Raw genomic sequence first — 13,525 nt, 5'->3', positions numbered from 1 at the left:
TCATCCATCTGATTGTCGGAGGGCCCCAGACATGACAAAGCCTTCCCCCTTCTAGCCTGTCCCAGAGTACCTGGGTTGGGCTGAGCCTCCTTAACCTGCAATCCTAGCACAGGGCTGGCACGAAGCAGGCTCTTCACATATGTGGCTGCTAGAAAGCAATGGTGCCAATGTCAAAGGAGGGGATAGCAATGACCTTTGCCCCAGGCATCATTCACTTGGTCTCAAGCCAAAGCCATGAGGCTGCCAACACCAGGAAGGGGCACTACCACTAGCTGATCAATTCAGGTGAGCTGGTGGGACAGGGCCGCTGGTCCTTTCAGGTTGCAGAATCAAACACTTAACTATATTATGTAGTTTGAGGCAAGACCATCTGTGGTTACATTCTGACAAGAGTCCCTACCCACAAGACCAGCAGGCTATGAAGCCCTTGGGGATTCTCTTCTGACTCGGCCCTAGCAGGACAGACACCTCAGAGGCTGACACTGGTAAGTACTTCTTAAGTTTCTATTGGGTGATGGGCACCAGACTCTGCCCTTCAAAAATATCTTTAAAGAACAACATGGCTTATTTTCATGGTAATTGATGGTAAAAAGCCTGGAGATTTCCTTCATCCAACGTGCGCAAGGGTTAACATTCTAACCTGAGCCATTTCTGTCACATCTACTACATGCAGGTCCCATCCCAAATCTTCTAGGAATCATTTCCTAGACCTTCTCCAACCACAAGGAAAATAGTTGTCACCCCTAGTTCAGAAACAAGAAAGAGCATACTTCTGGTTCAAGGTCCTACTGAAGGTAAGAGGCAATTTGGGTCCATGAGATCTGGCTTCAGAGCAGAGTGCAGGCCCAAAGCCTCAAAAGCAATCCTACCAGTGTTTCTGGACCAATGTTTGTTGTTGTTTGGCGAGAAAATTAACCACAAAATAGAGACAGGCTAGGAAAGAATCTTAGGACTGCTAGGTCCCTCATCAAAAAGCTACCTCAGATTCATCCCCTGCCCCAATGGTCCTAGCCTGGCCACCTGGCTCACCTCACCACGGGCTCTGGAATGGCCTCCGCTCCAGCAGGTACCTGCACACCTTTCTCCCATTCTTGTCGCCATGGGTCTGCCAGGATGTAGTAGTCATCCGGGCTGAGCTGGTATGAATCTGGGATCTTCATGGCTGTGATCAAGTCTGTCCGGAAAACCTGACAGATATGAGGGAAAAGAGGCATCAGGATGTCTCAGGGAGGCTGGCTCCACAGGCCAGGGTAGCAGACAAAGAAGCAAATAAGGCAGCACACAGTAGGGCCAGTGGGATGGCTAGGCAGGTAATGGCTCTGCCAGCAAGCCTGATGACCTGAGTTCAGTATCTGAGACCCACAAGGTAAAAGGAAAGATTCCGGCAAGTTGTAGTCTACATCACAGAATAGAGACAGGCTAAGAAAGAAAGCCAGGACTGTTAGGCCCCTCACCAAAAAGCAGCCTCCTTATCTTTCCCAGACCCATGGTCCCAATCTAGCCTCTTGGCTCCCATAGCCATTCAGACAGACACACAAACAGAACCTCTAAGAGTAGAAAGGTCACCCTCGAACACAGTACTGCTGCTGAGTGTTCCGGGACTCTCCCTGGGAAGTTTAAAATTGTGCTCCAGATCTGCACCCAGAGGCACAATCCTACGTATAAAATACAAGGCACTCTAGTTCCAAGAAAGAAGACCTGGATCTTATACAAAGAGTAAAGCAAGAGGTGGGGCTTGGGGCAACCCAGTGAGATGCTTTCATGAACTGGACTTCCAAGTTCTCTCTCAAAGACACTATGCATCTCACTTTAGAGCAACCCTTGGTTGGTGTGTGATGGGTGAGGAAGACCTCTGTCTTTGTCCTTAAGTCTTCCCCAAATTCCCACGAGGCCATGTTTAAGGTTTCTTCTGCCACCAACCTGTCCCCTCATTAGTAAAAAACATTCTTCCCATTGTTCCTCCCAACATCTACCTGAGAATGACCTCTGAACCCCTTCCCAGCTGATGGTGGCAAAGCCTCCTGACTTATGTACCCCACACCCAAAGTGTTACTGTAGGACACAGTGGGACCGCTAGACACCATGAGACTTACTCAAGTCCTAACTTTCCCAGTAGTCCTCACTGAAAAATCACAAGGGTGAACTCACATCAACAAGAAGGGAGAAATCACTTCAAGCAAGCACCCTCCAGGCCAAAGCCCCACCTTCCACCTAGCCCTTTTGCAAAATCAACACCCACTGCTAAAGTGTAAGTCGGGGGCTTGGTCAGTTCACTCAACCCTCTGGACACTATGGACCAACCCTTGACAAACCCATTCGGCTGTAATCCACTGCCTGCTGGGACCAGCTCACTGGCTGTGTGCACCTCATGGAATGGAGGGCCATAACCGTAGGAAAACAGCAGAAAGGGTTCATCAATGGACCCAAAAGCAGCATCTCACAGAATCTAATTAATATCTGCATCTAGCTGCAGAGGGCTCTGACTTGAAAAAAAAAGGTCAAGTTTCTCGAAGACTCTATTTGCCAATATAATTTAATTGTTAAGACTAACACCCTAACATTTAATTAGGGTGCCAGTGTGAAAAAAAAATTAAAACCAGATTAGATTAAATGCTAATTAAACAGAAGATGGAATGGGGCTAGGGTTTCACAGCCCTGATAATTTGCATATCTTATTAGCAAGCAGCAAGACAGCTAAAGAGAAGACAGCAAACTCAGGCAGCCTGTACTTCTGAGAGGCCTCCGGCAGCGCCTTAAGGACGGTGAGAAGCTTTCCCCACTGGAGCTTCTGGAGAGGGCGTGGCTCTGCACTGCAGAGACTTGGTTATTTCTCTCTAGACTTCAACACAGGCTTTAGTACAACCAGAGTCTGAGCTGATGTAGACTCCCTCTAACTTCTCAGTGGGACACCCCAGACCCTGTAGCTCTGATGCTACAGGGACCCATCAAACTGGGACACCACATCTAGAAATCAACACTGAGGAGGCAATATGGTTAGACATGAATACCCTGGTGGGACCTGGCCAAGGTTCCAATGCTCTGGAGGCAGAGGCTCAAGACTGCCTGGTCTACAGAGTGAGTTCCAGGCCAGCCAGAACTATGCAGGGAGACTACTTCAACAATAACCAAAGTGCTAGGTTTGTAGGTAGCTAAGCGGCTTGCCTGACCTGAACAAAGCTCTAGGCTTTGTCTATAGAGACATAAAATGGGATGTGGCGGGACATGCTTGTCATCTCAGCATTCAGAGATGGAGGCAGGAGAAAGTGGTTCTAGGCCATCCTCCCCTCCAAGGTTCAAGGCCAGCATGAATAGGAAGAGACCTCTCAAAAAAATAAATAAATAAAATAAAACCACCCTGTGGTTTCCTCACACTGGAATATAACTTAACTGTCAACTCCTCAGTGACCTCAACCATCAGCTCTGGGACTGCAGGGTACCCTCTTCTAATCACTCACACACACAGATGTCATCTGCTTTACTTATGTCATGTTCCTGGTCCTCTCTCCTGTCATACATTGCTTTGCTGTTAGCTGTGCTCTCAGCGCCTGGCGCTGAAGACAAGGAACACTTACAAACAGAGTGAGATGCAAACTAGAGAGGCCCCAGAGGTGATGATCCTCAACCACATGGACCTGCATGAGGCTTTAGAGAGCTAAGTAGCTCCCGTACCTCAGGGCCTGATGTCTCCTGGCCAGTGAAAAGCTTGCGTTGCAGTTGAAGTAACCAGGTCTTACTGGCAGAGAGCCATTCCTGACTCAGACCCCAGAGTCCTCAGAACAGGAAAGGATCTGGGGCTCAACTTGGGGTCCTTTAGCACTATGGGCCAGGTTGTAACACAGTTCTAAGTTTTGTCCCCACTGCTACGGAACAAGGGATGGGACACTAGTGCCTCTTTTAGGCAAGACTCAGGAAAACACAAAGATAGCACTTGCCTGTATCAGCCACCACTCAGTAGGCGGAGACAGTCTAAGAACTATGCTTAAGTATTCTTCAGCTGGGGATGTAGTTCAGTAGGCATAGATCGTATGCACCTAGTATGCCCACAGGTTTGGGTTCAATTCCCAGCACCACTGAAATCGAGCATGGTGAGGATGCAGACCTGTAATCTGGGCACTCAAGAGGTGGAGGTAGGGAGATTAGAAGTTAAAGGTCGGACAAGAATGGTGGCTCAGAAGGTAAAACACTTTCCACACAGGCCTGATGACCTGCCTTCAACCCCTAGAACCAAAGTTGAAGGAGAGAAGTGACTTACAGAAGTGTATTTGATGACTTGCATGGGTCTGGTATATACAGACACAAAGACACACACACACACAAACACACACACCAGTTCAAGGTCCTAAGTTACGTAGTAAGCAGCTGTGTGAGACCCCACAAATGGCTTCTCCACCACAACTAAATTCTTTCTTCTTTAAGTTGCTTTTGTTTTTAACTGCAACAAGTGGGGGAAAAAATGGAACTCCCCAGGCCCCGTGGCTGCGGCTGCCGTTGCAGTCACCCAAACCCTTTTTAGCCTTTGCACATCTCCCTCGTCACACACGTCATCTTACCCTGCTCAACCTGGCCCCCAGTGGTTCTGGGACGCTTTGCTTACGACCAGCCTGGGTCTTAAGCTTTGTCTGTACTGCCAAAGTCCCTGTTGCTGGAGTCTCCTGCTTTTTGGGTATATCTTCCTGGCCAGAGGAGCTCAGTGAGGTCTGGCTGGGCCAAAGGTGCTGGTCAACATCTGGGGTACACATGCTAGGTGCTGACTCCAGATGTTGCCACAGATTAACACCTCGGTTTCAGTTGCAGGCTCCAGCTGCTGGGTACTCAGGAGTCTTCGTGAACAGGGTAACACCTGACCACCAACATGGTGGCCTATTTCCTAATCTACATATTTTCTGTTTGAACTACCAGAAGTTAGGCTTGGAGAAAGCCTAATGATTTTCCTAAAACTCCTTTGAATAATTTATGAAAACTAAATACAGAATAAAATGGACACTAACGAACAGGATTCTTGCTGTGGCAAGAAAGTCGAGGGGCTGGAAACAAGCAGTTTTCTCAGGATATGAATGTTTACCACTTTTCTTTCTTTTGGTTGTCTTTAAATGTCCGCTGCCTAGCAACCAAGTTCTGCTGAGCTGCTGGATGATATTAACTGTAGCTTTCTCTAACTGTATAAAGGCTGTCTAAAGGCTACCGACCAACCCAAGGGCCAGGGGTGCAAAGATCACCCTAGAGAAGACCAAAGACCCTGCTCTTCCCACATGTCAGGACATTACCCAGGAGCTCGTGACATGGTCCTGAACCACAGTTCCACTTCTCAAGACCATAGGCTACTTGCTTTCTCTACCTGCTGCCCAGAAAAAAAACTGAAAACAGGCTCCAAGGGGGTGTCTGTAGAGTTGGAGTGAGCTCCTAAAACTAATAATGACATTGGGCAACTTTCAAAGTACACTGACACGAGGCCAGGAGGCACGAAGAATTCTGTACCACAACGTGTGGATCCACAGCTTGAAACACTTTACCCTGGAAATTCAGTTCTCGGCTTCCCTTTCTCGGAGGCTGGATGACTGAGGAAATCTGGTTACCTATGAAAGACTCAGCACAGACACAGTTACACAGAGGACAGGAGCGGAGCGCAGTTGATAGAGCACTTGCTTAGCATGCAGGAAGCCCTGGGATGGTCCTCAGCACCACATAAACTGGATGCAGCAGTGGATGCCGATATCCACAGCATGAGAGGTAGAGGCACAAGCACTGTAAGTTCAAGACTACCCTCAGCTATACAGTGAGTTTGAGGCCATCCTGGGCTAAATGAGACCCTATCTCAATAAACTAAACCAAACCACATGCGCTCGCACGCACACACGCATGCATGCACATTGATGTCAATCTCCTGTGGTAAGCCATATAAGGACAGGTACTGCATGTGTCCTGTATTTGCTGCCTTTCCTAAATCTATTCTATAACATCATCCTCAATGCAGAGTAACTTCTGAAGAAAAGATGATGGAATGAGTGGGCAAATAAACAGAAAACAAATCAGCAAACCACTGTGAGATTTCCCTGAAGTATGGTTAGTCGTTCATACCGGCAGAGAGTGTGTGTGTGTATGTATATCTATGTCTGTCTGTCTGTCTGTCGTGAGAACTCAGAAATGGGTCCCGACCACTGTAGCCAATATAGATGGCTTTGGCCAGGACCTGTGTCTCCTTATTTTTATCTTTCCAGCCCAAGAAAGCTTTGGGGATCTGTCCTGAACATCATTTTATTTTTCTGAGATAGGGTCTTGTATAGTCCAGGCTGGCTTCACCCTTGCTATGTAGCTGAGGATGGTCATGGACTGTCTCTATCCTCTTGCCTTTACTCCTTGGGGGCTGGGATTTCACGTATGCACCACATTTTTATGGGGTGTTTGGAATCAAACCCAGGGTTCCATGCATGCTAGGCATTCTACCAACTGGGTTGTTTTGAAAGTCTTTTTAAAAAAAAAAGATTCAATTTATATATTTGTGTGTATGTGTGTGCCCTTTGTGAATAAGCACCCATGAAAGCTAGAAGAGTGTCCGCTGGCTTGTAACTGAAGTTACAGGTGGCCATGAGCCACCCAACCTGAGTGCTGGAAACCTAACTCAGGTTCTGCAAGAGCAGCCAGTGCTGGGCCATCTCTCCAGCCCTGGAAAACTTACTTTAAATCACAGTGGTTTCCCGAGTGCCTGGTCTTGTCACAAATAACATTCTGTGATGCTAAGGCACAGCTCTGTGACAAACACTTTCCCTGTACTGTCCACCCTCACACCGGATCCTCTCCTCTCACAGTCATGGAGAAGACTCAGGAGTTGATAAACCACTTGCTTCAGGTCGTCAGCCACACCAGTACTCACCGTCCCTGAGACAGCCAGACATTCATTTCCACTTCCAAGTAATCTTTTCTGGGCTGGAACCTGATACAGTTTTTCAGCCAAGAGCAAGTTTACATTACATATTAGATATGCAATCCCACACAGGGGTTCAGGGAATAGTCACCGTCCAGCTTTAAACTACTATGGAGCCAACTGGTCAGGTGCTCAAAACAAAAATTGAAAAACCACTCAACATCTCCTTCTCTTAGTTTCATGAGGATAACAGCACTTCCTGCTCTTAAAGAGAATTTATGACATACATTTCCTTTGCGAGACAAGTCCCAGAGGCCTGGAGGCTTTTCCAGCTGGCGGGAAGAGCTACGTCTCTGACTCTACTAGAAGTGGATCTAGCCCTCACTCACCCCACCCCTCCACCCGCCCAAGTGAAGTCTCAGAGAGCAAGTGCCTGCCTTGGAGGAAGAGCATGTAACCCCACCCCCACCCAACTGGCTAGAAATCTGGATCTAAAAAGGGACGAGCAGGAAATTTCTTTGGGGGGTTCTCCGGTTTAAGCATGTGAGCACTCTGCGTGTGGTAACACACGAGACACCATACTGATTGTTCCAAGTTAGGGTCTCTAGCCCAGGCTGGCCTCTAACTTGCTTCATAGTGGAGGATGACCTTGAATATCTATCTGATCCTCCTGCCTCCACCTCCTGAATTTGGGAGTTACAGGCAAGCACCACCATGCCCAGTATATTTACTGCTGGGGATTAAACCGAGGATTTAGGGCATACTCTGTAGCATTCCCTAACTGTACTCCTGGCCATTGTTGGTTTATTTGAGGGTCTCATGTAGCTCAGCCTAGCTTGGAACTTGTGTGTGGTCAGGGAGGACTTTGATTTTCTCATATACTCATGTGTATGCTGTGTTTGCCGCAGCACTTGTGTAGAAGCTGGAGGACAATGGATGGGCTTGATGCTCTCCTTCCCCTGTGAGTTACAGGGACTCAGCTCAGGTGGCCAGGGTTGCTTGGCAGCCATTTTGACCTGAGCCATTCTGATGGCCCCTCGAGGTTGAACTTCTAACCTTCCAGCCATGACATTTAAGTAGGGCAGGGGATCAAACTCTGGACCCCCATGCACGCTAGGCTAACATCTACCAACTGAGCTGCACCCCCAGCCCTCACCGCTGCTTTCATAGAGACTATCTAATCCCAACATCTAGGTGCCATCTCTGTGCCTCCAGGATTGTTTTCTGGTTTTGACCTGACAAACTGGCCATATCACTGTTCTCTAAGGATAGATCTGATCATTTATTATGTTGTTATTGTTTTTGTTTTAAAAAAGCAAAGCTGTGTTGCTAGAACAGGGGTAACCTCACACAGCATTTGACACATCTGGGAATATCTTATTGCTGACTGCAAAGGGTATTTTCACTTTCCTGGCTAGTCCCTGTGGCCAGGGCAGGGAGCTGGGCTTCAGTAAAGGGCCTCTGTAGAATGTACAAAGGTCGTCCTCTTCTTTCCTCTGGAGACTCATTCCTCAGCAGACCCTACAGGAGATGGGAGCATAGGATTGCAACTCCTACCTTCCCTGTTCTGAGACCACCAGAAGTGGCCAGTGGCCAACTTATCCTGACATCCATCCATCCCACTCTTTCCGGAACTTTCCTCTCTGTGATGGTTTGAATGAAAATGCCCCCCACCCCACCCCCACATATTTAAATGCTTGATCCCTAGTTGGTGGAATTGTTTGGGAAGGATTAGGAGGTGTGGCCTCGTTGGAGGAGGTATGTCACTGGGGGTAGGCTTGGAGGTTTCAAAAGCCCACACACCAGGCCCAGTTTCTCTGCCACATGCTTGCACATCAGATGTAAGCTCTCAGCTTCTGCTCCGACTCTGCCTGCCTGCCTGCCATGATGATCAGATAATCCCTCTGAATCTGTAAGCAAGCCCCCAATTAAATGCTTCCTTTTTAAGTTGCCTTGGTCTCAGTGCCTCTTTACAACCGAAGAATAAGTAAGACACCCTCCCACAGGTTCTACAGGCATCAGGAAAAAATAGCCATCTCCCCATAATAGGCTTTAGGCCTAGGTCTCTAAACATTGATCTTGAGGCTGGGGGGGGGGGGGGGGGAAGAGTCAAAGTGTCCCAAAGCTCCTCAGAGGCAAAGCAGGCTGGACTTGCCCGGTAGATACTCTTCCTAAAGCACCCACCCGACATCAAACCATGCCTCCCAGGCACCTTCAGTGCTGTTAGCCTTACTCAGCAGCAGAGGCTCATTGACTGACTTCCTGATACACAGTGTCTTACCTCCAGACAGATGGCCTACGGGAAATCCCCACTGCTTAGACAGCCTGCAGTCTCAAGGCATGAGGAAGATATATATATAAAACCTGTGGCACCAACTACAGGGCAGGCCTCCAGGTCTCTCCCAGAACCATCCTTAGCACCCCAAGTAGCACACTGGCTTAGAAGAAACCCGTCCACTGCAAGGTTGTGTGTGTCATGGGGGATAACCTGACACTAGCCAGAGGGAATGGGTAGGCAGGCCCTTTTACTGGCCCTCAATTAGATACCGTCTGCCACTTAAAAAGCTTTCTGGCAGCAAGAAGCCTGGAACCCCACTTGGAGAAATTAAGGCTGAACCCTCAGCTTGTTCCCCAGGAGGAAGGTCATTACCCTCTAAGTATTGCCCCAAGGCAGAGGGCTGGGGCTGGAATATCAAAGATGGTCTCAGGCTGCAACTTACTTCAGAGTCTATGAAGCCATGATCCAGGAAGAATGAAGTGGTAAGATCCCAACATTATTGGTCAAGACAACACAAGACAACTTCAAGGCTCTTGCAGAATTTACATAGTAGCAGTTTCTCAGACTGGGGTGCCCCTCTTTCTGAATTTAAGGTCCAAGGGACAGACTTCAGCTTTGTGGAAGTCCCACAAAATGCCTAAGAAAAGAAGACTGAGACCTTGGCTCTATCCCCACCTTCTCTTCCACTGGTTAAAGGCAGACTCCTAAACCCAGCCTAGAACTCCCCTTTCCCACCGGCTCAGGGAGGGGCCTGTGTAAAATGCCATAGGGAAAAGCTCGCTTCAGCCCTGTCCAGGGTCCTGACTCTCGGTCAGTGTTCTCTGGCCCTGACCCATGTGTGTGAAGTGCAGCACCCCATAGATAGGAAAGGAAGGGTATTTGTTTTCCCTAAACCTACCCCTCGGCTATTTTACAGTTTATGATATGCCCACAACTACTGCAATGCTAAGTACCTTGGGGTCTCAAGTTCCCTACTCCACAACTGGACACACTCAGGAATAAAAACAAGAGAGTGACCCACGGCTTCCTCAGCTCTATGGACAGCAGAGGGTGGGGTGGGGGGGATTCTGTACCACTCTGCCTCAGAGAGAGCACACAATGTGACCAGACAGGGCTCCCAAGAATCCCCTTTGTTAGGGTGCCTGGAGCCTTTGCCTTCTAGGCCAGGCTCACTAGCAAGGCCCTCTGCTTCTAGTTCATTCATCAGAGCATGCACACACTCTTGCAGCCAAGAGCTTTTCTCTCCGCCCTCTCATGAGCCAAATCATTTGGAAGCTTTCATTGATGCTTTCTTCTCTGCCCCACCATAACTCAAGAATTTATACCGGCCACGGCTCAACCCTCTCACTCAGGGGATGAGGAAAACCTCTCAGGCTGCTCTCCAGCCTGCTGTGGGAGGGAAGGCTTGGCTGCCATTCAAGGCAGGGAAGACTCTTTAGTCCTCCTGGGTGGACATCACAGGCACACCTGCAGGGCTCCTGGTCTGAGCATGGGCTATACACAGCTAGTCCCCAGAAGGTGCCTTACAGAGGTTCAAGTCTATTTTTAGGTACAAAGCCTCTGGGCTGGAAAACCCAAGAGGCAGGGGAATTTTCTGCCCCATGCAAATTGTTTTTTCTTCTCAGCCTTGCTGACACCTGTTTCCACCCAGGGTTGGTCCCAGCCAGTGGAGAAGGAGCCCCATCCCCCATCAGCATGGGGAGGTGGGGCAGAAGAGACCGCTCCCTCTGGAGTTTCCCTCTCATGCCAATATGCAGAACCGTAGGAAAGCTGGATTCTCAGAGGTAACCTCCACAAGTCTTAAATGAGCATGGCAGTTCCTGCCTCCAAGGACCAGGAAGGCCAAATAAAGGTGACCAAAATGTTGTTCATCCACAAAGAGGCAGAGCCTTCTGAGATCCTACCGGTATTTTGCTCCCCACACTGTATTTGACACACTCTTATCCTCCGAAGTAGCCAGCTGACGAGGAGGGTGTGTAAGAGTCACAACGTAACGCTTTCCCTTCAGTCCCAGCATCCAGCTCCTTCCTTCATAACACTCTAAGAGAGATCTTCATACGCAATCACACAAACCAGGTTTGGAAGAGATCAGGGCTGGCAATGGAGTGGCCCAGCAGGCAAAGGCGCGTGCTGCCAAGCCCGGGCCTGAATGTGACCCCTGACACCCGAATGGCAGAAAGATCCAACTCCTTCCAGTTGCCCTCTTGTCTTCCACATATATGCCACGACATACACACATGCACTGGAAGGAAGATGGAGACCACTCTCATAGGGTCCCGATCCCGCCCTCAAGGGGAAATGCATAGAACAAGGTATCTTGGGAGGCAAGAAATCAATTTTTTAAAATATAAAGCTCTAGGGAAGACCACTTAAGAACATATCAGAAGTCCACCCCAAATATACATCTAGGGGCTGGTAAAAACTGACAACAGATAAGCCCGGTGGAAAGCAACAGGAGAAAATGGGGTGTGTCTTGGGACAAGACATGGTCCTTGACCCTACACCCACGTAAGCATGGTCCTTACACCAGCTACATGTGTATAAGGACCAGGCTGAAAATGCACACAGCCTTGAAAGTTCTCACAGCTACATTTATACCAAGGGCCTCGTCTCTGCCCAGTGGCGCTGCCGGTGAAGTATAAGCGGGAACAGATAAAGGCCCTGCACGCAATGTTTCATTGGCCACAAGAACCAAGGACTCCCTCCACAGGAGCCACAAACACCTCTCCTGGCAGATCAGGAGGTGAAGGCATGCACACATTCGGGTACACATGAAGCATTGTCAGAGGCAATAGCGCATCAGAGGGCTCTGGACACACCCATCCTTCTGCCTACACCAGCAAACCCTGTTGTCCTCGGCTTTTACTGAAGCATCCTCAATCACTTTGCTTTTTGACTCTACTGCTGCCAGCTCTACGCCATTACCTGCAACGAGGCAACTTCCCCCGACAGCAACCAGTGGGCCCTTTTATTAAAATACCAGATTATGCTTGATGTGATGGCACACACCTTTAGCCTTTAGTCCCAGCACTCGGGCAGAGGCAGGTGGGTCTCTGTGAGTTTTGAGGCCAGCCTGGTCTACATAGCATGTTCTAGGCCAACCAGGGCTACATAGAGAGATCCTGGCTCACAACAACAACAATAAACACATCAGATTATATCACTGCCCTGTTTATGAGCATTCAAAGGCTTCTCTAGGTCAAGAGGAACGGCTTAGAACCAATGGTTCTCAACCTTCCTAATGCTGCAACCCTTTAAATATAGTTCCCCATGTTGTGGTGACCCTGACCACAACACTATTTCGTTGTTACTTCATAACTGTAATTCTGCTAGTTATGAATGGTAATGTAATTATCTGATATACAGGATATATGATATGCAACCCTTATGAAGAATCAGTCAATACCCAAGAGGGTCTCGACCCACAGGTAGAGCCATAAACACCTCTACTTGCAGATCAGGAGGTGAAGGCATTACCCTGCTTAACATGAAGTATTGTCAGAAGCATGTACTGGTGTCCCCATTCATTCCATCCTATCATACTGGTCACCTTTTGCACTGGGCATGGGCCCTTCACCAAGAACACGTGGCCTTCAATGCATCTGCTCAGTTCTTTCTCCCACTCCACGCAGGTGTCTCTCCACCCCAACCTCCTCCTCCCATCAGCCTTCCTACCACTGTAGCCTACCTCTGAGGGCTCCTCCTTCCCTCAGCCTTTCCACCACAGTAGCCTACCTCTGAGGGCTCCTCCTTCCCTCAGCCTTTCCACCACTGTTGCCTACCTCTGAGGGCTTCTTTTCGTTCTGCCGGGGCCAGCCCGACTTGGTACTGCTGGGCAGTTTGGAACATCTTGATGCTGATGTGGATGTCACGTGACCTGCAGAGCAAAGACAGGCCATGAGGGGACCTGGAGAATCAGAAACAGTATCCAACCACATAGAGGATGGGAAGTTCCAAGACGAGCACCTGCTTGTAGGGTCAGAAGGTGGGAGCCACTGTTCCTACCCTGGGCCCCAGCTGGTCTTTCCACAGACCAATGCAAATATGAAGGCTCCTTTACTCACCACTGAAAGGGGCTTAAGAAATCAAAAGTAGTTACCAGCTGTTTCTGTGACTCCAAAGAAGTCCCTATCCGCTTTGAGGTTCTGCTTCCTACTTGGTCAAGGAATGCTGAAACATTCCATGGCCTCTCTCCAGTCTGCCCCAAGTTAGGTGCATCATAGCACTCCTGAATGCCCTAGCAGGTTACAAAAGCAGGGTAGGGCAGAGTAGGGAAGTATGAAGCTGAACAGACCTGGAGACTACCAGGCTAGACCCAAGTGAACTTCCTGATTACTGGCCACCACCAGTAAATGATTTGCTATCTGTAAGCCTGGAAGAGCGGGTGT

At 48.9% G+C, this 13,525-nt stretch overlaps 1 protein-coding gene across 5 annotated transcripts in view; it reads right to left on the bottom strand.

Annotated features, from left to right (window-relative positions):
- Jade2 (jade family PHD finger 2) overlaps positions 1-13,525 on the bottom strand; it is a 47,639-nt gene that overhangs the window by 22,360 nt on the left and 11,754 nt on the right. For all 5 annotated transcript variants that reach the window (XM_076936878.1, XM_034505607.2, XM_034505609.2 and 2 more), the window contains 2 exons: positions 12,920-13,014; positions 1,030-1,187 (listed from right to left, as the gene is read on the bottom strand). In XM_076936878.1, coding sequence (XP_076792993.1) covers positions 1,030-1,187; positions 12,920-13,014 — 253 coding nt within the window. The remainder of the gene's footprint in view (positions 1-1,029; positions 1,188-12,919; positions 13,015-13,525) is intronic.

Source organism: Arvicanthis niloticus, chromosome 6 (assembly GCF_011762505.2).
Source record: "Arvicanthis niloticus isolate mArvNil1 chromosome 6, mArvNil1.pat.X, whole genome shotgun sequence".
Lineage (NCBI taxonomy): Eukaryota > Metazoa > Chordata > Mammalia > Rodentia > Muridae > Arvicanthis > Arvicanthis niloticus.
The sequence above is the reverse complement of the archived record's forward strand: the minus strand, read 5'-3'. Positions and strand labels throughout refer to the sequence as shown.